General features: G+C 32.5%; 2 protein-coding genes across 2 annotated transcripts; one reads left to right on the top strand and one right to left on the bottom strand.

Annotated features, from left to right (window-relative positions):
* Window positions 1-2,877: 2,877 nt before the first annotated feature.
* On the bottom strand, window positions 2,878-17,085 carry LOC129225253 (E3 ubiquitin-protein ligase RNF185-like). The gene is made up of 6 exons (XM_054859834.1): window positions 16,947-17,085; window positions 15,995-16,135; window positions 13,455-13,583; window positions 12,054-12,111; window positions 11,507-11,627; window positions 2,878-7,287 (listed from the first exon to the last, which is right to left on the bottom strand). Exons 2-6 carry the CDS (start codon window positions 16,132-16,134, stop codon window positions 7,193-7,195), a joined length of 543 nt encoding a protein of 180 aa, XP_054715809.1. The 5' UTR covers window position 16,135; window positions 16,947-17,085; the 3' UTR covers window positions 2,878-7,192.
* A 250-nt stretch (window positions 17,086-17,335) lies between these two features.
* On the top strand, window positions 17,336-24,235 carry LOC129224036 (peptide methionine sulfoxide reductase-like). Its single transcript, XM_054858434.1, has 3 exons — window positions 17,336-17,569; window positions 19,108-19,359; window positions 21,695-24,235. Exons 1-3 carry the CDS (start codon window positions 17,370-17,372, stop codon window positions 21,924-21,926), a joined length of 684 nt encoding a protein of 227 aa, XP_054714409.1. The 5' UTR covers window positions 17,336-17,369; the 3' UTR covers window positions 21,927-24,235.
* Window positions 24,236-24,943: the final 708 nt, after the last annotated feature.

Genomic DNA, 24,943 nt, shown 5'->3' with positions numbered 1-24,943 from the left:
CAGTGGCGTAGCTAGTCTCGACGGTTTCGGTGTGTGTGTGGGGGGGGGAGAGGGGGTTATAGGAGTTGTCTCGAAGCGAAAAAAAAAAAAAAAAAAACCAGGAACATTGAAATGTATTACTCGTACGAACTAGAAAATGCGGGCTTCCAAATTCCGAAAATCGCTAAAATGCGGATATGTTTTAAGGATCTCTTTTTTATTAAAATGTGGGAAAGGCCCGATCGACTGAAACTGAGGCCCACAATGCTTTGAAGGCTCCCCTCTCCATTCTATCACTTTAAATCAAAGAAAAATAATGTTAAAATATTGCTTAACATTTATTTAAAAGAGGATCTTTTATTATTTTCATTAAAATACATGATTTCTTAATGTTATGCATAGGTTTTAAAAAATTCGGGGCTCCTTAAGAAGATGGAGCCCCAGGCATAGGTCCAGTTGCCCTGTGCGTCACAAAATGTTCGGGAAAGGAGGCAGTACAGGGATGTGTCACAGCAATTTTTCGAAATTGAAGTTTCAAAAACGAAATTTCAGGTGAACTTTGATGATGATTGGGGGTTTGAGGAATACCACCAGATTTTTTTTCAAATTCATGCCCCGAAATAGGACCTGAGGCCCCAAAGAATCAGGAAGCTTAAGCTTCCTCTCTGACAAAAATTACTTAAAATTCTCAGTTTCTGTTTTTGAATGTATTTTTCAATGTATTCAAACCTTGGAACTCGTTGAATAAAGATTTTGGAAGAATTTTAAAAAGTAAGGTGAGGATACACAGTTCATTATATAAGGTATAGTAAAGCTATTTTCATCTGTGTAATTTGCCCCAATGTGCTGCAATATACTTTTATGACACTTGATAAATTTTATAAAGTGATGTCTGAAACACCAACTTACCTGCTGCGAATGGGAGTAAAAATAAGTAGTGTACAAAAGTTCAATACGTCGGGGGGGGGGGGGGGGGGAGGAATAAACTTTATTTGGAAGTCTGCTTGGCCGTTCTTGGAAATAATAAATATAGCATAAGTGAGTTTTGTTCCAATGTGCATAAAATGTTTAGAAAATATATACTGAAAATAAAAGATGGGGGCCTTGAAATGAGACTTAGCTTCCCCTAACTTCAGATGTTATTTGAACCCTGCCCCGAAAGCAAATTTCAGACTATCCAGGGAGCAGTGAATTATGTAACAGTATTCAAAAGAAAATAGTACTTTTTTTTTCCTTTCTAGTAAAAAAACTTTTTCTTTGGAGTTTTTTTCCTTACTTTCTTACTTAAAAATTTTTTGGATAAACTTTTCGGGGCGGAGGGGGGGGGGGGTCCCAAACCTCCCTCCTTATCTACGCCATACTGACAGCATCAGAGGATGGGTGGAGAGATATAGTGATAAGACCTGGAATTTTTTCAAAGTTGAAGTCTTAGAAACGCAGTTTCAGTTTTTCTTTGGTGGTGATGATCGGAGAACAGGTTTTGGGGTCTACTTCTGGAGAAATTTAAAAAATTCACATCAAAAAATTCGCATTGTTTGGCACTTTTTGTACAGTTAGAGGAAAAAAGGTATAAGTTACCACAAATAACAATTTTTGAAGTCAAATATTCATTCTTCTCTGTATACTAGTCACTCCTAATTTCTATCCCATACAGCACAAATTGATCCTCATTATGTCCTGAGTACTCTTCTCACTTCTTCATCATTGGTGTCCCAGGGATGTTCTGATTTTCTTTCGGACAAGTTCCGAACGAAACCGTAGGATTGCCACAGGAGCGTAAAATGTCCTGCTTACTAAAAGACAAAGCACATGAGTATAACACGGCAGGACCACTGACCACTTGAGGATTATTCAGAATTTCAGGAACTTATTAAAACTCACGGCTCTTTTGAGGCATTTCAGGTCCCTCCCACAATAAACGTCAGGACACTTTGATGTCCTCAGTTGATCTTCCATATATTATCGGTACAATCCAAAGAAATAAAGGCAGACAACTTCAGAATCACGAGGGATTTCTGGAACCTTCTTAGGATACAGAGCAATCATGAGGGCTTCTATGACGTTCTTTAAACAATCACAGGACACTTCGCCATACCTCAGAATGAATTCGGCAATTTTAAGGTCAGATTAGGGATTCTTTGTCATTTTATATACAATGTTGAAGTATTTACAGACAAACCGGCAAACAAGTAGACACAGTACAATTAATCCTAAGCATAACTCACTATTCTATTGTGACAATTTAAACTTGAATAAATGGTTTGCACTTAGTAAGTAGCAAATAATGCAAATACATAAACTGAAATACAGCAGCATCTTTTCTGGTATATCTATAAACATTTTAATTTTTTCTGAAAGATTTTAATATTCAATGAAGAACAAAAGGATAGTCATTGTTCATACTTTTCATATCAATTTCCAACAAGTTATCATATTAATCTACTTTTTCTTTGATATAAAAAAGGAATTTTTGAATGCATAACCTATTTATTGTGTAGAAATAAAATATACTAAAAATATATCCTCATATATATAATAGCGAATGATAGAGTAACAATGAAACTCGCGCCACAGCATGATTATTGACAATATTTTTGGTAATGTTTGACATGCAGGGAAATGCTTTATTTTGACAAGGCTGAACTGGATCCAGTATCTTAACCGTTTTACTGGTAAGACTCATTTTAGGATAATGAAGAAACGAAAAACAACAATGTACGCTATCTACTTGAGTTTAGGGTAAAAATTTCAACAATCAAAATTTCACCAAACAGGCAATTACTTTGTTCAAATGTAGAAGCAATTTTCACCGTCATACCTTGACAGGAGATTTTCTAGTTTGAAATAATAAGTAAAGTATTTTTTAATAAGTATTTCTGAAAGAAAATATATACATGGTTTTATTTAAATATTTTAATAGATTTTTTTTTCATTTACATTTATAAAATAATTTAAAATAGCTAAAAACAACTAAACATTATATACAAAGCACTTGGTAAAGGGGGGAAAAATGTTTAGCTAATAATGCACAGGAGTTTTACAAAAGAAAAAACTTTGAACTTAACATAAATAGAATGTTCAGCAAAATTATATTACATTGCAATTTAACATGATCTTACATGCAGTATGTCAACATAAAATTATGACATTTTAAAAGTGTGAAATTTCAACACTAAAGAGTTACAATGAGTACTATTTGATATCACATATGTATGTGTGTTTATTTCAGGGAAAAAAAGTTTTTATTTTTGCATACAGGGTTTTCTGCCACTGACAAGACTCGAGTTATTTGTAATTTTCCACAAACATACTGGTGTGTGAAATACACCGCCAGCTCAGTCATTTCCAGCCGGGCGGTAATTTACTGATTAAACTAGTGTGTGTATACAAAATGCATGTTACGAAACGTATATGAATTTACTACATGAATACAGGCAGTTTATAACTTTGGTGGGATTAATTACAACACAAATATTTCATTAAAAATTAAATTTGTACTTCGCAGTCATACAGTGGCAGATGCACAGGGGGGGGGGGAGATTGGGGCAATCACCCCCCCCCCCCCCCCTCAAAAAAGGGTTTGTAAACTTGAAAAATTTATGGTAAACCACCACCAAACGACCAAACATCCCCCCTCCCAAAAAAAACTTCATCACAAAAAATAGCCCACAACTGTATTTTTATGACTTTAATTCCAAAATTTTTCCATGGGAGAGTCCCTGAACACCCTCTCCAAAGTGATCGAAGATCGTCAAAAACTTTGAATTTTTGGAGCTTTAACTACGAAAAAATCACAGAGGAAGATTCCTTGAATCCCATTTCTTTACCTAATGTTATCAAAGTCATCCTGCAATCATGTTTTTAAGACTCCAATTCCAAACAACTTCCGTAGGAAATCTACAAAACTTCACCTTTCCCTAGCATGACAAAAAAGATCTTAAACTATGTTTTTGTAACTTTAATACCAACATATTTCAGAGGGAGAATTTTTAACCTCATGCCTTCGCTTAGTGTCTTTAAAGAGGGCGTTCTGTTGCGTCTTTGAAGATTCAATATCGAAAAGTTGAGGGACAGCTCCTGACCCCATAAAACTCTTAATGCTACCAGAGACGGCCAACAACCACCTTTTCAAGACTCCATTTTTGAACAATGTTCGGTGGAAAGTTCCGAATCCCCAACATCATAAAAGATGGCACACAACTGCTTTTTAAGAACTTCAATTTCAAAAAATTTCCGAAGGTGCCCCCCCCCCCCCCAAGTCGTTTCCTCACCTTTCAATACCATTCCAAGATTGTCTAAAACTGAATTTTTGGAATTTCACTTCGAAACAATTCTGGGGGAAACGTTCTGAACCCCATATTTTCCGCTACGTCATCAAAGGTGGTCCTTAGTTGTGTTTTTAGGACTTCAATTAAGAAAATTTTTCCGAGGGAAAGCCCCCAAACCCCTTTGTTTTTAGCATCATTAAAACTCTCTAAAGTTGCGTTTTTGGAGCTCTAATATGAAAAAACGACTGGGGAGAGTTCCTGAATCTCATCCTTTCCATTCAAGCCACCAAAGATGGCCCTAACAACTGTATTTTCAAAAATTATGTCCTTAAAGTTCAAAAAATTTCCGGAGAGGGACCTGCAAACCTCCCTTCCTCCTATTATCCACCATAGAGGGTTTAAAAATGCGTTCCTAACAAAACAAATTTGGGGGAGATCCCGCAAACACTCCTATTTTGTACGAGTAATAAATAGATCTATCAACAAACAAATCCAACTATCTTCAAATTTTAGTTCCAAATGCAATTCTTGTATTTCATTATGTTCGGTATGAAAACTGGTAAAGGGATGCCATCTTGATACTGTACCCTTTATTTTATAAGGAAAAAGTACAATTAGTTGAGAAACTAAATGGCTACTGAAAGTACTTTCCGAATCCTCAAACGAATCAAAAGTTGAAGGATTATGTTTGGACATTAGATCTACAATATGTAATAATAGAAACTCTTCCCTCTATTTTTTTTCCAATTTTTTATTCTTGGTACTCTTCTTTAACTTTCATTCAAACTCTTTGAATCATGCACATTATTTAAAAGAAAAAAATAATTCTTTAGTTCTTATAGATATATATAAGCTTTAAAAAAACCAGTCTCTCCCCCTTTCCGTAATTCATTAGTCATTTTCCCCTCCCAATCGTCTGGATCCGTCACGGCAGTCATAATGGGTAGAAAACAATTTCAGGAAACTGTACAGAAAGTAACATTGCCATCCCCTACAATGTTATTTACACTGCCTCAAGGAAAATGCAATTCAAGTTCCAACCATAGCTATTTTCAAGTGAATGAAATAAAAATCAAAGGCTAATATAATATTCAACTTATTTTTAGAACCAGTAACACGAAAAAAAAAACTATTTACTTAAAAACATATTTGATTGCAGAAGAATACAAGTATTTCTATGTAGAGAAGCAAGCTTAGATTTATTAGATTTTGGCTCTTTCTTGGGGGAAAAACTTCGAATAAAATATCAACAAATATGAAAATACTAGATTTAGTGTTTGTGATTTATTTATTTGTGTTGGGGTGTAGGATACATTCAATTCGAAAATAAATGATTTACTAGTCGATTATTTCTCATTTCACTTCTATACAAATCAATCTTCATACACATTTTAGGAACTGAATATGAGTTTAGGTTCAGCCCAGAATCATGTTGTTGGACAAACTAGCTTTCATAAATATTTTCAAAGCACGAATGCAATGAATTTAAAGCATTGATACATTGAACATCAAAACACTTTAAATAAAAAGCACATGGAAAACGTTGAGATGTTCATTTAATCTTCAAGTTTTGCTATTAATCTTGATAAGAAAAATGATTTTATTCATGCACATATCTTTATAATTTCTAAAAACAATGAATTTTACACAGAATAATACACATTGAAAAACCACAAAATTTATTTGAGATCACCATTCAATTCAAACGAATGACCAAACATTCTGATATGCAGAAAGTTATTTAGCCATGAACAGGTAAATGGCAGTATCTGCAGAAATGAGTTTTCGAGATATTTGAAGAATCATTTTAGATTCAATACTAACTATAGGGAAACATCAGAATTACACATTTTTTCATGCTTTTTTTTCAGCGGAAACCAAATAAGCACAAGCTTGTACAATAAAATCAAAGTACAACAGATGACAAAACTGAAAAAAAAAAAAAAAAAAACTTTGTAGTTACTGCCCTTTACCTGCTCACCTATACCTCACAGTATTTTCCGAGCATTTTATTGAATTGAATGCATTTACAAAACAAATTAATATTGAATAAACTCTTAAAAGTCATAACATGAAGTTTAAATAAAATAAGAACTTTCCCAATGTCTCATAATAAAATGATTCCGCCAAACAATCATGACTAATAGCCATTAAAAAACCATTTCAATGACAATCTTGTTGGCCACCTTTACTCTAGAGGAAACCTACTATCCTGTCTTTCCAAAAAAAAAAGAAAGAAAGAAAATCCAATGACATCACATAGAATTGCCAGACTTCAAACGTCAATGTCTTATTGATTCTTGCAGGAAGCCGAAAACTTGTTTGTTCAAATATTTCCAAAACACATAAATTTCATTCACTGGACCAGGGTAGCAACAAGCTTGATATCAGACATATAACGTTTTAAAAATTATTAATAAAAATGTTTATGACCTGAAAAATAACTACTAGGCTCATTTTTGGTACTTGAAGCATTTTCACTTCAGTGGTGATGTGGATTAAGACTTGGCTGATTTATGCGTCTAAAATCTAGCCGGCTGCTGCAGGAAGGATTTTAGATGTTCTCGGGTCACTTTTGACCCGCAGGCCATAGTTTGGAAACCCCTGCTATAAAAATTTTATATGGCAAAATCTAGCAATTGAATTAAAATGCTTTTAAAATTTTATATTGATGGAAATCTTATATAAATTTATAGAGAGCATGATATTTACAATTCAAAATTTTATTCATCAAGCAATTCAGTCTCTCTCTCAATCAAATCAACATTTTACAGCAACTTTTATTTTAAATTCGAATACACGTATGAGCTAGAGTTGATTCAATTCTTAAAATTCAGTTATTATGTACATATAAAAAAATTGCATAGTTCAATTCCTTGTAGAGTATATCACGTATATAAATAATATTTTGGATTTCTTTGTGAACACAATTACTGACTTTGTTCTCATGCAAACAGCAGCCAAATTATAAATACAATGGCAACCCAAAGAAATAGTTTTGATAAAAATTGATCTTCAGCAAATTCCGGTGAACCAGGAGCTAGAAACAGAATTAATATTTTTATGAAGCAATTTATCTTAACATCTTGATAAAATGAGTAGTATGAAAAAGAGTATTAAATTTTTAAAAAAAAAAAGAGTTTATTCTTTCTCCGGCTTTGCTCAAAATTTTCCTATGTGTGTGTATACATTTTATATGTATATACAATAACACTCATTTGTAGCAAAGTTGAAGGGACCAAATAAAGATTTCATTATAGCGACATCATAATAATATACATCCATATTTATTATGATAGACCGTACTTCAAGTTCATTTTTTTATCCTTATCTGAAAGAACAGCATTGAAAAAAAAAATTTTAAGAGGGAAAAAAACTTCTTTCTAACGGTGCTTATAAAAAGAAAATTAAAGGTAATTAATTTGTGCTACAGCACATTAGAAGACTTTTTAGAGTGACACATTTTGATAGCCCCTATGGATGACAATATCGTTAAAAAAAAATAAAATTTACGATCAGCAACTGAAACTCTTTAAAAACAAGTATTTTGACAATAGAACTTCAAAACACGAGTTTTTGAGGTATTTAAGTTCAAAATTTATGACAATCTAAAATCTAGGAAAAAACTTCCACATTGCTTTTTGTCAAGACTGCTGCATAAAATCTAATGAGTTTAAACTTACAACAGTGTTGCCAGATTGGGGGAAATTTCCCCATTTTGGGGCAATCTGGTGCTCTCCGGGGAAATTTTGGGGAAATGGGTTTTGAGGGGAATTCTTTGGGGAAAAATTTTTTCCTTGGGGAAAACCCGGGGAAAAAATATTTTGCTTTATAATGGCTTTGCTCGTAGTAGAAAATTAAGAAGGTATTTTGGTTCCGCTCTATATATTTACAAATAATGCATGATGAATTTCTCGCCAATTGGTTTGCCCACGTCACGATTCCGCATTATGATAACTTGGTAATTTAGTTGTCCATTTTATGATAATTTTGCTCGGGAAAAGTTCTTAAAATTAGAATAGAAAAAGAACAAAATCGAATTTTAGAAAAATCGCTTAAAGATGCACACCTCCGTGCCACAAACTAATTCTTTGCCGAATTTCATGAAAATCGGGCCAACGGTCTAGGTGCTATGCGCGTCTCAGAGATCCTGACAGAGAGAGAGAGAGATCCAGACAGACAGACTTTCAGCTTCATTATTAGTAAAAAAATAAAAAAGATAAACGATAAAGAAGACAAAAAAAAAAGCGAAAATGGGAAAAAAAAAGTTGGGGAATTTTATAAGAAAATTTGGCTATTTGGGGAAAAAAATGTTTTTTCAAGAGACAAAAATATCAGAGCAAGTCGACTCATTTTATGAAAATATTAGTGGAAAATTAATTTTTGAATTTGGGGAATTTTGATAGAAAACATCGCTTTTTGGGGAAAAATTGGTAGGGCATTGGGGAAATCTGGATTTGACCATCTGGCAACACCGACTTACAAAAACACAGGAATATATTAACAACCAAAAGTAGGGGAATGTGGGCATGGCGTAGCTAGGGAGGGTCAGAGGGGCGGTCCACCCTGGGCGGGACTTTTTAGGGGGCAGCAGTTTCACACTTTTGATGTGTTTTCCCAATAAGGAAATCATGCTTTTGATCTATAATTGGAGGCAAAAAAGGAAAAAAAAAAGTCTTTGAATTGTAAGGTTTTAGTACGACTATGATAATAAAATTACTCTACTACAAAACATGTGTTTTTCTTGTGGACATCTCAGCATTATTGCTTGTTTTTTTCTTTTCATTCGTCTGAAGCTACAGACTGAGGGAGTAAAAAGTAGGTGTAGTGTAAAGGGGTAGTGTAAAATCAAGGGGCTATGTTTTTTATCTTTTCTTTTTGCTGTTAAGGTTACCTATTATGGAGGAAACGATAAATTTCATAACTTTTCGTTCTATGATGAAGCTACCACTTAACTAAGTTCCCAAACAACCAACATATTTAAAAAATTAAAAAAAAAGACCCCCCCCCCACTTTTTTAAAGGAAAGTGACAACAAGAGTAAAAGGAGACAGGTCTCAAATGGGCGATTTCTTGCTCATTTTCAGGATGGCATTATTTGTTTCAACAACTGCTTTGATTAGTCATTGACTACAAAATTTTTACTGAGACAGAATGAACTTTATGTTTATATTATAAAAAAAAAAATTATTCATAACTCGAATAACAATTGTTTGTGCTACTGTATTATATCAATAAATTCCTTTATGCAATGAGTTTCACATTTAGTTATTTATTTTAAGGAAAGGGTTTTAATTAGTAAAATGATCTCTAGGGAAAGCCTTAGAACATTTCGACCTCTATTAGTTAAAAATGAGAATCATCCAAATTTGGTAATATAGCAGAACCGTATTTAGAGAAGGGGAGCGGGGAGGGGGGGGGGTTGTCTTGCTCGTACCCTTGGTGGCAACTTCCGAGGTTTCTTTCATTTTCAGGACTTTAATTTTGAAAAATTTCCAGAGGAGAGTCACTTACCATCCCTTCTTCCCTTAATTCGTCTAAACATAGCCTAAAATAGCTTTTTGGGGGGCTCTGTTTTTACACGCGCCCTTTTTCGTTGTCTAAAGTGTGCTACAGATAGCTTCAAAGTGCGTTTTGAGGACGGAGAATTTCGATCAACCGAAGACAGCTTAAAATTGGGTTGTTAAATCTCAATAAATGTCAAAGAGCAACCGAATCTTCCTATCCCTTAACTTCACCAAACAGCCCAAAAATGCAATTTCAGACCTTAAGTTTCGAATCATTTCCGAGGGATTAAGTCATCCCATCTCTTCACATCTCATCTTTTAGCCTAATGATTATGGAGTTTTTATAAATTCAATACCAACAAATTCATGAGAGCAGTCAAGCCCTGATCCTTTCTATATAATGATTAAAGGTAGTCTAAAGCATGCATTTAGGACATCAACTTCGAACTTTAAAATCGCCATCTCATTCAATGTCTCCAAAAATAGCTTAAAGTTGAGTTTTTGAAACTTAAACTTCAAAAGTATAAGTTAGGGACCCCAGATGTGCACAAAATCATTGCAGTTGGCTTCAAATTTCGTTCTTAGAAATTTCTTAGGGGAGATCGCAAATCCTTTTTTTCTCAGTAGTGAGGAGCTTAAAATGAACAACAGTTTCGAAAAAGATTTCGGGTGTGAAACCCCTCTCTGAACTCTCTCATAACGTTGTAAATTTACAGTAGAAATACAGTAGAAATAAGTGTGATATTAACTAAATAAATACTGTACCAAATATTAGTTACTCTCTATAAATATTTAAAATGTTACTAATTAATAACAAGAACTTTATCTTTTGATAATAACAAAAATAATTCGTGACTTAAAACAAAATATTACAACTCAAATATCAATTTTTGAAATTTGCTTGTATTATAATATGCTTTGATCTTCAGATGTATTTTTTTTCCTCGCTAGAATAGACAAAATGTGTTACTATATACAGTAGGGTCTCAAAAATCTGAGGTAATTGGGGCTCATGCTACCTCGGATTACTGAAAACTCAGATTATCCGAAAAATATTTAAATGTTTCATGATTAAAACTTTAAACTATTCATACAACATAGCACATGTAACTTTTCTTTCTTGTCCAACAAAGAAAAAAGGAAGTATCGTCTTTAGGAAAGATTTATGACTTTTATTTTATTAGGAATTTAAGTTTTGATTATTCTTAAACGTATTTTGACTTTTTTTTTTCACGATGACTGTAAGTATACATGTGTAAATTTGTAGACAACCAGAAAATGCATTTTAAAACTCTCTGAATCCATTTCAACGAGTTTTGTTCTGATGTCAGTATCTACGTATGTGTGTACGGCACCAACTTGTCCTTTTCCAAAAAAAAAAAAAAAATGCCCTTTGATATATTTCAAAGGAGCATTACATGTTCTTTATTCTGGAAAATCAATTTTAAATTCAAGTTATGTAATGTACTAAGTTGTTCTTAAATATATGATCTACTTAATCCACCGGTAGTTAACGAATATTTCATACTATTTGGCAAGTGTTATTGATACCAACCTCTCAAGACCACTTTTATTCATAATAAATTTAGTTAAAGAAATTTTACACATGCAAAAGATTTCAATTTTCAAATTAAAAAAAAAAAAAACACATAAATGTTGATTAGAACAATGACAATGCAATAAAAGAATAATTAATGTTTGATTTTTTAAAAAAAGTTTTTTCTGGGAGTAAAGCAATAAACTATGATCTCACCGGGTGCTGGTCGGCCATCTCCAAAATTGAAGGAAGGAGCAAAAATTCCAAATGGAAAAGCGCCAATTCCAAATGACATATGGAAGCCTCCATCTCCAAACCCAAATACTGGAAAAGCCGGCTGAAAATTAAACTCACTTTAAGTAGAGTATTGAATTGTCCATTACAATTAGTATTTATTAAAAAATTAATTTAAAAAACACTGAAATATTTTAATTCCAAAATTTCTATAACATAGTAGAGTTTTTTTTTACAAATAAAATTTCAACTCAGAGAATAAATACAAATAAAATCACTTCAATTTAGAGTAAGAGAAAATTAGAATGCATGGTAATTTTTTAAAAAAAAGTATATGAATTAGAAACATCACAATATTGTATTTCACACACAAAAAAAATACAAGAGTAATAGTTCTCTCCAAAAATAGAGTTCAAAAGAGTTAGAAATGTTAAAATGTTAACTTATTTCTTGAATTTTATAACGAGAGGAAAGTATGAAATACAGTAAATACACAAAAGAGTCAGAAAAACAAACAATGCAAAATTACCCCTTGGTTATTTTCAGCTTCTGTTCTTTGTCCGGGAGGTCTTGGGGGCAATTTTTCTCTAGAAATACAAAACAAAGTCTTATTTTCATTACATTAATCAAAGATGCCCACCTAGAAGGGGTCATGACACAGACTGCATCGTTTAAATTTTGTGTGTGTGGGGGGGGGGGGGGGCTTTCAGAAGTATTTTGTCATTTTTTCTGGGGGGGAGGGGAGCTCTTTCTCTCGGCGAGCCTTCGTGTTATTTAGAGAAAAGGGGTTTGTCATTGCTCTTAGGGGTTGGGCAATCCTGTATTAATCTATGATAGTCATTTGTGGACAAGATAATGAAAATAACAGTCTACTAAGTGGGTCAACAATAGCTGTTGTATACACACCATTTCATAATTTTTGTACACTTTAACAACTTCTTGCTGATTTATTCATTATTTTTAAGTGTCAACAACGATTAAAACCAGACTAAAGTTACAACATTCCAAAACCATGAAGATCCAGGCTAATGGCTCAAGAACGTATGAGAAGTACAAACACTGCTTGGGCACACAGCTGAGTCCCAAACACTTTTTTCAGTAGTTTTTTAAATACTTTTCATTGTTTGTGCCTTTTTCCGAACAGATATCAACCGTAACATGGGCACACGAGACAGATAAGGACTAGTATATTGCCAAGGCAATGATTTGTGCCTTTGAAACTATTTCCTTTTTACATGATATACACCGCCAGCTCATTCATTTCCAGCCGAGGACTGCAGGTTTCGTGCTTATTAGCACTCATCAGCCCGGCATAGGAAAATGACTGAGCTGGAGTTGGAAAACCTCTTAAGGAAGCCAAGAGTGCCAAACAAACTGGTAACTAATACAGAATTTGCACAGACCAGACGAGTGACCGAAGCAATGGTTCGGTTCAACTCTAAGATTAAAGGCAATGCATGGTATATTCAGTAAATTATACTGAATATATTACTGAATATTTCCTTTTTATCATTGCATGTGCACTTGCCATACAAGCACCACAACAAGTGTGAACTAAGTGCACTTTTAAGAACTGGTGGTAAGTAGCCTTCATAGACTTTGGTGAGCCACCAGACCAGATTTAGAAGTGCGCACCCCTTTCCATAACATTTATAAGTGCGCTCTCTTATTATATATTAATTTATTTTTAAAATTTTAATTTTAACATAACGCTTTTTTTTTCAAAGCGTGCGCCATCACCTCTTGCACCTCCCTCCCACACGGGGGTGTTACGTACGTCATTGCTGATGGTTTTACTTTACTTACATTACATAACTATTTCTGTGTTGTGCGTGTGTCTATAGAAAAACATAAACATGCTCCAAGCAGATGAACAAAAATCCATAAAAATATACATACAATTTAAGGCCACAAATATGAGCATGCTTACCTAGGATCTTGCTTAGAGCCTCCACGGCCATAAAGAGGAATAACCTTCTCTCTGCTAATAGCAGCTTTACAAACAGGGCAAACCTGTCGGCTAGGTCTAGTTTCTAACCATCGATGCAGACATGGCCAGCTAAAGTAGTTTATGCATAAGGTTCTTTATTTTTAATTTTAACTTTGCATTAAAAGCATATCAAATATGAACACTTCTGAAAAATAACAGACCCTATTCAGAGGTTAAACCTCAAACGGTTTAAACAATGTGAAAGTGAAAGGGGTTATGATTCTTTAGATCAAATAAAAATTAGTAATCATTTTTGACTAACTTGTGTGTACTCCCCCATTCTAAAAGTTCATGTTCAGTACTATCCCCACCCCCAGCAGGGCTTCATCGAAAGACTGAGCAATTGCTACCTTGCTTTGTTTTACTATAAGGTTTTAAAACATACAAAAAAAAAAGCTATTGAAAAAAAATCTGGTTGGATAAACATTTAATACTCTAGGTAGAACTAAATGCTCAAAGAAAGCCAGCATCTCCCATTTGAGGTAGCTAAGAGCAATAAATTTACCAATCAGATTTAAATCAAACAGCAGATGCAAAACACAGAAAAAAAAATATTTCAAAAAAACTATTAAAACTTTTTGAAATAGGTTAAAATGTATTTGATTATGCATAATAAACTAAAGAAAAGGCAAGATATTTCTTTATCCACCAAACCTAAGACTTCTAATAAGCTCTATAAAAATGCTATTTTTAAGATCATAAAGCAAAATTATGTTTTTTACTTTCTTCTATATCTAATATATAGAAAAAAATGTTGGTTTCGTGCAAATCCGAATCCGAAATTTCCAATTTTGAAGGATTTGAACATTTTGATGTGTGCAGAGAGTCTATTTTGACGATATTTGGAAAATGTCTGTTTGTGTGTGCGTCCGTGTGCCCTGTATGTGTGTGATTGGTTTTTTGTGGCTACTCTACAGCAAAAAGTACTGCATGAAATTGCACAAAATTTGGTACACATATGTGCCCTTATGTGAACTTGTGCCTATTAGTTTTTGGCACAAATTCCTATAACAAGAGTGGAGCAATGGAACGTTTCTTGAGTTATGCATGCCTACTATTCCCCGAGAAGTAACTGCTGGAATCAAACACAATTTGGTCCATATGTTGCCCCTAACAGGTATAGGTGCTGATTCAATTTTGTTGTCAATAGCTCAAATGGGGCCAAAGCTATCAAACGTTTTTTTTTGTCGTCACTTGTGACTAATATATATCAAGAAATAATGACCAGAATCAAAAAAAAATTTGTCGACAAGTAGCCCCTAAAGTGCTACAAGAACCAATTCTATTTTGGCATCAATAGCTGAAAAGGGGGTGGTGCAATAAAATATTCTTTCTTTTTCATTGTGAGTACCATATCAAAGAAGTAATGCTACATTCTGGATGAAATTATATGTGAACAGGTGTTGGTTCAATTTTGGCGCCAATCACTCCAACGGGGGCTGATATTTTTTTTTTTTTTTTTGCGAACAAAATAGCTTTATTAATGTAACAATAAGAAAGATAAATCGTAATCGACTGTCCTCTGCGTATTTCAGGTGATTTTAATCGTTAGAAAATGACCAGAAATCTCGATGATTTCAACATTTTAACTGTTGCCATCTTATGTTTTTTAACAAATAAAATAACTTGTAATTAATAAAAGGAAGCCTTTAAAAATAACTTTAAATTTTTGCTCTTTGCTTTGCTTCTGCAATAATTTGGAAATTGGTATGGTCGTCCAGTTTTTGAGTGTGTAATTTTGTTTTTGTTGGGAATATTGCTCCTCATTAAAGCTTGCATTTAGTCAAAGATAAAAAAATTAAATCACATAAAAGAATTGAATGGCATATTGCTGAATAAATAATTTGGTAAATAAATTATAACAGAATGCATTCTGAAAGCTAGAAAAAATTGCAAATTTTAATTATTTTGACACCAAATGGGAAATTAAATGGAAAAGGTGAAAAAAGCTGTTTCACAATGCAAATAAGTTATGCTACCCTTTGAAGGCAGCCTAATAGCTCCCCCCCCCTAGTTTTCAATCGGGGCAACCGACCCAGCTTTCTCCCCCCTAGATCCAGTACTGAGTTAAACTAGCACACTATAAGGCTTTGAAATATCTTAAATAGTAAAATAAACTTTAAAGCAGGAATAATTCGATGTATTGTGCTCTAATAAATTCCTGGAAGAAGTTGTTGGCTATTATTAAGTAAATATAGATTTTTTTTTTTATTCTGAAGATTCATGGGGTCAAATAAAAGTGATCAAATTGCGAGGATTTCACTATAGACAAAATATGTTCAAAATATTGTGTTGCTCACATTTATTAGAGATTTTAGATAGAGTCCACTGTAATATCAAAAGGCACTACATCTTCATCAAAGCTAGACAGAGTGTTGTTAGCGAGGACTATCTCTGGCTGATTCTTTTTGGTATTTATATACTTATTACTTGCTTTTAAGCATAGAGGACACCATTTAATATTATACTAATATACCTACCAAAATAAATGGCCACAAAGGCTAACAACAGCATCTTTTGCAGTATCTAGACAAATATTGCATTCGAAGGTTCCTTCTTGAGCAGTACTTTCTTCTTTGTCTTCCCCACCAGAAGCTGCAGCTTCTTCCGTTTTAGGCATTCTTCGAGAGAAGATAAGTCATATTTATAAGGGTCAGCAAAATAATAAATTAAATAAAAAATGAAATGTGATAAAATGAAACGTTCCTAATAATGTTTAAAATTACTTAAGCTTAAAAATATAAAATCTGCAACATTTACAGTGGATAAAATTTCAATATAACTTAAAATTTCCTCTAAAAGTAGAAAGAAAAGTTTGTTTTGGACATCTAAAACTTGTAATCAAATTTATAAAAATCCAAATATGTTATTGCAATTCATATAGACTATAATTTGCCAGTAGTATGCAGTGCAAGAAATAGCTAATAATCCTTTACAGATGTTAATAATATTGATATTTTAAAACAAAACTCGGTAAGATTTTTTTACTCATTGATAACGAAAAGATTCAATTAATACCAAAGAGAATCATGTTTAAGCCTCTATAGTCCATTTTTTAAGATTTATTATAGTGATAAACATAGCGTGAAGCACTGCAATTTCAAATAATAATAAATAAATAAACAAAACACTCAAAATTTTACGTTCAAATATGTCAATACTTTTAATTCAATAAGGAAATGACATAAAATAACAAAGTTGTAGCAACATTTACTTGTATGACGAAACTTTTCATTCCAAACATAACCAATAAAATTAAAATAAAGACAATGACTAGCACGAAGAAGAATCGATATGTGATGATTCCAAACCACGTTCCGTTTTGTGATAAAAACACAAAAAAGTACATGTAGGTATTACAAATTAACTATGATTTCAACGTGAAAATATTGCTTAGGAAATTTTACTTCAAGGACGAAGTTATTTACGTACCTGTTTGAAGTTACAAAAGGAGTTTATAAATATACATTTCACTAGCAATTACAAAATCAAAAAAATGAAGGAAAAACTTATAAAATATTCATCACTTCTCTTTAACATTATAAAAACGTCATTACTCCGTCAATTTAATCATAATATGTCAACAAGGTTGCCATTTACTGGGAGAAAAGCTTACCGTTCATCACGAAAAAGGTAAGAAAGAAAATCTAAAAAAACACAAATTATTAATGACAACAACTAATAATTTCAATGTGTAACATTAAAAAGACGATTTTTTGATGCAGGATGACTACAAATGTGTTTTCCTTAGACGGTTTCATAAAAATCAAAAGTTTTATTCTAGGTGGCAGCACGTTTAAATTAAATATCTTGTCGGCTGTCTGCTCTATTGTTGTTTGTCTGCTAATATCTCATATGGGTACAAATTTGTCTGCTGGCTCGACACTTGTTGCTCGTAATATGTCCGAAACAGTGAATAAAAACTTTAAGGTAGCTACTTTTGCAATGGGTTGCTTTTGGCACCCAGACGCTCTTTTTGGATGTCAAAAAGGTGTGTATCGGACTCGTGTAGGATACACTGGTGGAACAATGCTGAATCCTACTTATAGAAATCTGTAAGTACTAATTTTGTGCAATTAAAAAAGTTTTCATAAATGTGGAATAAAAAAGGGAAACGATTGTCCGTAAATAATCGCCTTATATTCGTAGAAATTCAACTAAGCTTTGCCTTCGTAAAGAATTTGTTATGTAATACAGATGTTACATAAGTGTTATCACCGTAATCTTTGCGCTTACAAGATTTCAATCAAGAGGAGAAAAGTCATGGGAACTAATTTCGATTGTTTTCTCTTATTTAAATGTAGAAGAATGGAGAATTTGAATTTTTATACTTTTTTTCTTTCTTTTTTTCGGTTCTTGAAGCAAAATATCAGGAAAACTTTTGATAAATAATATGTATTTTCATCCTTCTCATGGAAATGAAATATTTGTCAAGTGTTGCAATAAGTTAGCTGAAGAAGTTCAGAAATGTAGGACAGCTTCTACTGAGCAGCCGCACAAGTAAAGGGTCAAAGAACTTCATTTCAAAATTATAGCTTTGATATGCTCTATTGCAGTTTAAATTCTTGTCATACCCTTAGCTATAGTACAGTTTATTTTACATCTCACTTTTATTAAGTCTTAATTGAATTAATTTTGATATATCTAGGCTAACTTTCTTATTTTGTTACAAAAATTCCAAACGCCCTCTTATCTTCTGATTGGACATCCTTATATAAAAGGTCTATTCTACTAAACGTAAAAATGGGTGCGTATCAATAGGCCAGGAGGGAAGGAGATTTATCCCGCATTACACAAATTTTTCTTATTCAACCATAGACGATGACTAAAACTAACCATACCCAGAAAAAAAATGGATATTGTCAAATTGGCGAGGGGGGGGGGGGGGGGGGGCAAGTAATTTGACGAAGTTAATTTTTTCCTGGTTAAAATAAATGGTGCCACCCCCCCCCCCTTTCCAAAAGCAATAGCATGTCTTTCCATTTTTTAAATACCCCTTTCTTAAACTCCTCCCTAGCAGGCCCGGCTCTTGGGGTAGGCTACCTAGGGCGGCAAATTTTGAAGTTGATTTTTTTTTTTAAGTATGAATATCTGTTTCAGCCGCATAAGATTCTTAGTTTCAATGCTAAAAAAAAAAAAATAATTTAGAGTGTACCAGTGCTTGGATATGCAAGATATAGCTGGGAATTTAACTAGAAATTCAATTTATTTTTAGCGGCAGCAAATTGCATGATTTTAAAGTCTTTTTGAAAATACTGATATATGCTTCAATGCCATCAGATGCACTACTTTAATGCTAAAAAAGATAATTTAAAGTGCATCAGTGCTTGGATATGCAAAACTCATTTCAGAATTTAACTAGAAACCCACTTTTATTGTAAGCATTTTTCTATTATTTTTATTTTATTAATATATTATTATTTTATATTATTATCATTATTATTAATGGGGGGGGGGGTGGCACTTGTCAATATCGCCTAGGGTAGCAAAACTACTAGAGCCGGCCCTGTCCCTAGGAGCACTCTAAATGCTCAGTATGCTGCTTCATTCAATTGAAATTTTCTTTTGTAATTACTTAATTTATTTCTTACAGGGGAGATCACACTGAAGCTATTGACATCGATTTCAATCCTGAAGAACTGAGTTATGACCAATTGTTAAAGCTTTTTTGGATAAACCATGATCCCACTGAAATGCACAAGAGGCAATATCGGTCAGTGATCTTCTACAGAGATGAAGAACAGAAAGAAGCAGCCATAAAAAGCAAAGAAGAATACCAAAAACTCCATAGAAAGCCCATCGTGACAGCAATTGAACTTTTCAATATTTTTTATAATGCAGAGAAGTATGCACTTAAATCTGTGATTTTTTTTAAAAAAATTTTAAGGATCGACTTCTATACAATAAAATTAGATCATTTTAAGACATTGGGATGCATTATTAATGAACATTTATAAAGTTTAAAAATAAAAGAAAACTATAACTGACAGAAGTGGATACACGAAAGATAGTAAAATAAACTTGAAAGCAAGGGGAAAAAAACTATTTCAATACATTGTGTTAATATTTCAACAATAAAAATTAAACTAGGTTCTTTCTTTAAACAAACACAATTGCTGAAATTCAAATTTTTTATTAGTTTATGCACGGGATGTAAGGACTTTTTTGATTAAAAAGAAAACCTCCTCTACAGAAGGTAGTTATGAATGAAGGTAGTTATGAATGTGCTAGATCTTCCAAGACAATCTTTCAGGAGGGGATCTGAGAAATTTTACCATTGGTTTAATGCTTTTATTTACCTCTTGAAAAGAATTTTAATATTGAATAATACAAATCAATCTTTACTTTCTTTGGTAATCACAATTATATATTATACAGGCTAATTATGCTTTAATTTTGTGCTTGGCAAAATTTTATTTATTTGAACTACTCTGTTACACATTGGTTAATTTCACCCTATTTATTTTTACTTCAATTTTATTTTTTATAAAACTGTGTACATTTTGATTTAAAAATGTCAACTTTTTATGCTAATTTTTATACATACTTGTACACATCATTTTATATATAATAGCAAGATTTGCATACAAAGTTTCTAAAGACTCATTTTAATAAATTTTAACTTATGGGTCAATTCAAACCAACTGTAAAGATAAAGTTTAGAACGCCTAGCTTTTATATTGAATCACAAATTTTGCTTACATTCTGTTCATTTACATACATAAACAATTTTGAAGTCATTCTTCAAAATTTGGTTATGTGTGATACATTCAAAAACTTCACTGCACAAAGTGGATCACTGCAATCTGAGCGTAAAATCTTGCTTTGCTGAATTTGCTATACAGTTCTGCCATCTAATTGCTGGAAAAGCAAGCAAAAGCATTAAAAACAATACATGTGAAATAGTTAGGGAAAGATGGATTGTGCTACGTTACTTTTCAGCGTCGAAGCTGCAGTTTAGACAATGAGAAGCAAAGTGGACATTTTCAAGATTTGTGTAAAAAGCATTTAAGTTCCAGGCCTTGGTAGGCTTTCACTGAAAAGTTTTTATGAATCATGCAGTATAGTAGCACCTTCCAGGATGCTTGTACCAGCTCTTGCCCCAAAATAGAGGAGAGGTTCACCCACCATTAGTACTGGTTATTTCCAAATTTTTAATTTTGACTTACATCATTTTGCTTCTCACTGCCTCAATTGGTCATTTCGCCTGCCTGAGTTCAACTTCAGATAATACAAGAAGTGGTTAAAGGTTTTCTTTTTTTTCTGTCCCCGCCCCCCAGATTTGCTTACAGTTGAGACTGGAAACCTTCCTGCTTCTCTTAAAAAAATTTTATTTGATTCAAAAAATGCTTACGCATTATTATTCCCAGTGCCGGATCTTTAATTTTTCCAAGCAGGTGTAAATCTGGAAACTCCTTTCCATACTTCTTGAGGTTTGTATATCAAGTTTAAAAAAACAAAACAAAACAGCAGAAATGGTGTTATTTGCCGCTTAGAGCAAGATCCCTGTTTTGCTCCCCCTTAGATTATTCCATCCAGAATAAAAGACTATTTCCTCAATTCTATCAAAAAATATTAAACTAAAAGGTTAGGGTTATTTAACTAACATGGAAATAGCCCCTGAGAATTCATTGAAATTTCATGTTGAGGAATTTAATGTGAATATCTTTAGTGCAAGGGCGCCCATATGCAAAATTGTAAGGGGGGGCTCAGATATTTTCCCCATGGTTTAACAGGATATTTTCCCCATGGAAACTGATTTTAGTGCAGATTAGTTTTACTAAAATTTGATGTTTTTAATAACTTATTCATTAATGGCTGGAGAAGAAATGTTTTCACATTTTTGCAAAGAAAAAAGTACTACTAAAAGCAAAGAAGGTCTAATTTCAAGGGGGGTTTGAGCCCCCCTCATTTCCCCCCTATATGGGCGCCCTTGCTTTAGTGTATACTTGCAGAATAGTTGAACTTAGCATTTTAGTTATTAATAGACATTATCAAATTTATAATAAAGAATTAAATATTTGTAATTAGAATTTAAAGAACTTTAAAATTAAGCATAAATAGAAGAAATGATTGCATATACTCTGGCTCAAAAACTTGTTGCTAGTTGTCTATTTTGCATTTGTATTTATTTACTTGTTTTTTTTTATTTATTTATTAATTTTATCCTTTTTTTTCAGTTACCATCAGAAATACTACTTGCAGACACATCATAAAAAATTATTCAACAGTCTCAATATTGCGGAAAAGAATTTAATTGATTCTGAAGTGGCCGCCAAATTAAATGGATTTGTTGTGGGAGAAAATACAAAAGAAGCATTTGATGAGCAATGTCTTTCATACAAATTGAGTCAAGAAAGTATTTCTTATATTTATCAAATGATTAAAAAAGGAAAACAAGTGCATTGCTAGAATGTTTTTTTTTTTTTTTCAGAGACAGAAAATAAAATATATATTTGGGGAATTTTTAAAACTTCTGCCTTTTTATGCAAAAAAATCCATGTATTGTAATTTTTATAGTTGAAAGTGGTTTGATTTTGATGAGAATTACAGTATATGCTAGTGCTGAGAAATTTATCAAATGGATGATTTTCAAAGACATAGTGTAACTGTGTTTAGAATCATTCATTCAATAGTTAACAAGAAGTTCTGTCGAGAAATAAATGAGCCTACTTTCCTGTTTTCCTATGTCCGCTTTCTAGCACTAGATGAATATATTTCAGCTAATATAGCAAATTTGTCTAACGTACCTTTTTCATTTTTAAAACTGATTTTTAATAGAAAAAAAAATGCCTCTTGCAGAAAAAAAAAAAAAAAAAACTACTTGATGATATAGAAATTATAACAAATTCAGTTTTTCAAAGTGTTAAGCTTTTTCTTCAAGTAAATTTCAACTGTTAATGACCTTTCTACTAGGACCACTTTGAGTAAAACTCATTTTTCCAATGTTTAAAATTACAATTTCACCAGGAGTAAAATGAAGAACAAATTAAAGAAAAATATTCGGCCCTACATCCTATTTCGGACCTGAATAGGTCGAAAAGCATCATTAGCAAAGTAGCAGCATCATTTTGACAATCAAAAAAGAAACCTTTTCTGTAAAAAAAAATTTGGTTGTACGGTCGGACCTCAATTTAACAAACCTCTATTTAACGATTTGCGATTTAGTGAATTTTTCTTTTTCCCCGACTAAAATAAAGGCAAAACCCCCTCTTTACTGAATAATAAACCCCGAAATAACGAATTATTTTAGCAGCCTCCCAAAATTATTTTTGTTAATTTGAGTTAGGAAATATTGGATTAGTTTCTAAATGTTACATCCATATTGTCCTAAGCAGAAAAAGACTTTTTTTTTTGAAATCAGCAATTTTTGACGGGCGAGGGTGAGGCAGCAACCAACGAATGGTGATTCTGATGCTGAAAGCGATAGTGAAACTCTCAAAAACTTTTTCAAATACCTTATGTAGCCGGGAAACCGTTAAAACATATCTCATGCAGCAGGCTGAAAAAAAACACAGTATTTTTTTTTTCTCTCCATGTAGTCCAGAGAGAACTATTTCGAGTCAAGTATCAAGGAAATGGTCCAAACATGTATTACTCAGTTGTTTTAAATTTTAAATTAACTAGCATGTAATAAGTCATGGAATGCTGAATAAAAGGTTCAAACTTTCTAATTATGGATATTTTTGCACGGTTGCTTATTAGGAGTTTTATATAAGGTAAGTGCATTTAAAAAAGAAAAAAAATATCACTCCGATATTAAGAATAACCCCAATTTAACCTATAAAAGTTTCGGTCACGATGAATTCGTTAAATCGGGGTCCAGCTGTATTTGCAAAAAATAAATAATTTAATAAAACATCAAATATATATGCAATTATTATCAAAAACAATATTGTTAGCAGCTCTTTCTCTCAGGTAAAAAATGAAAAGTCTTGAATTTATTTTTCCCTGTTGCCGAAAACTAAAAGATAAATGGATAAATAAAAATAAACATCAGTTTTTTAAAAAAAAGTCTCGGTAGCTAAATAATATTTACCAAAAATATATATTTATTTATATGGTAAGGAGTTGACTCTGCAATGGATTACTCCCACTATGGCTTATGGGGTGATGAAGATGCAGACAATCTTACAAAAGAGGTTTCTCTCTTGACCACTCCTGTGTTCCCTGCTAATCTGTGAAACATCAAAGTTTTCCTTGAGCAAAAAATTCGTGAACATTGCACAAGACAAAGTAGGAAAAACATCTTGAGGAAGCCTTTTTTCAACTTATATTCCCTAAGCCATTGGTGTCACTTCCTTTGGCCTGCTGAGAGGATATTACCTCCTTCAGCTTATCTACATCGATTTAGATTGATGAACTTCCCTAGCTGCATTTTGCTTGGCAAGGGAGTTGACATGGATGGCGGGCACCTGTGGGACTGCTCTGCCCTCTGGAATACTAGCAATTCTTCCTTTTTCAAGACACTCTCCCCTCCTGAAGATGTTTCATTTTTGTATTAAGCTGCAAGGCTTTGTATGCTCAGAAAAGCAAATACTTAAGCTTACTCTTTTAACTATTTGAAAGATATAATTTAGTAAAAGAAATATATATTTATACACATATGCCATACCCTCTTATGCATGTTTATATTATTAGTGCAATGTAAATGGATAGTAATTATGTGATTGTAAATATTCCATGTAATCTTTGCTTGTAAAATAAAAGATTTTTATACAGTTGAAAGATTGTTTTCAAACTTTTTGTGTACAGCGTCATTTGTTCAAGTAAAGATGAAATATTTAATAAAAAAATAATCTAAAATACTTTTATTAACTTTGTTCTTACAAAAAAGTATGAAATAAAAGAATTCTTCGACTTTTTGATTACAACACTTAAAAATTGTTGTTGCTCTTGATGTCTTTATATTTATGTTTGTTCTAAAGCAGCAATAGTAATAAAATTTAAATTAAAAATTTGCAGAGCCATCACTGAGTTACTAAAAACAGTTGCTTTAGTAGTCTGTAACATAAAAATAAGTTGTTAGATTCAGAAAATAAGGTTTTAAAATAATCTCACAACTTTTTAAAACTCAGCACTTATCTCACAATAACGCAATGATAATTGTACATATCTTAATTACACTGCATGTAAGTGGGACCAATCAAAGCAGGCAGCTAGGCCAATAGGAGGAACAAACATAAAAAAAAATTAAAAACAGACATAGTCTGGTCATGGCCATATTTAAGGAGTCTTTTTTTAAGGTTCAAACCCCCTCCGAAATGTTTTCAAAACTAATCCATAAAAAAGTTTTTTTTTTCCCATTATATTCTTTTTGTTGACAGAATCATTACTATTTTAATTTTATTTGATTCCATTTCACTTGAAAAAGACCAGTGCTTATTATTATTGCAAACATCCTTTCTTAGAAAAAGGAATCTTTCCTT

Source organism: Uloborus diversus, chromosome 6 (genome assembly GCF_026930045.1).
Source record: "Uloborus diversus isolate 005 chromosome 6, Udiv.v.3.1, whole genome shotgun sequence".
Taxonomy (NCBI): Eukaryota; Metazoa; Arthropoda; class Arachnida; order Araneae; family Uloboridae; genus Uloborus; species Uloborus diversus.
The sequence above is the reverse complement of the archived record's forward strand: the minus strand, read 5'-3'. Positions and strand labels throughout refer to the sequence as shown.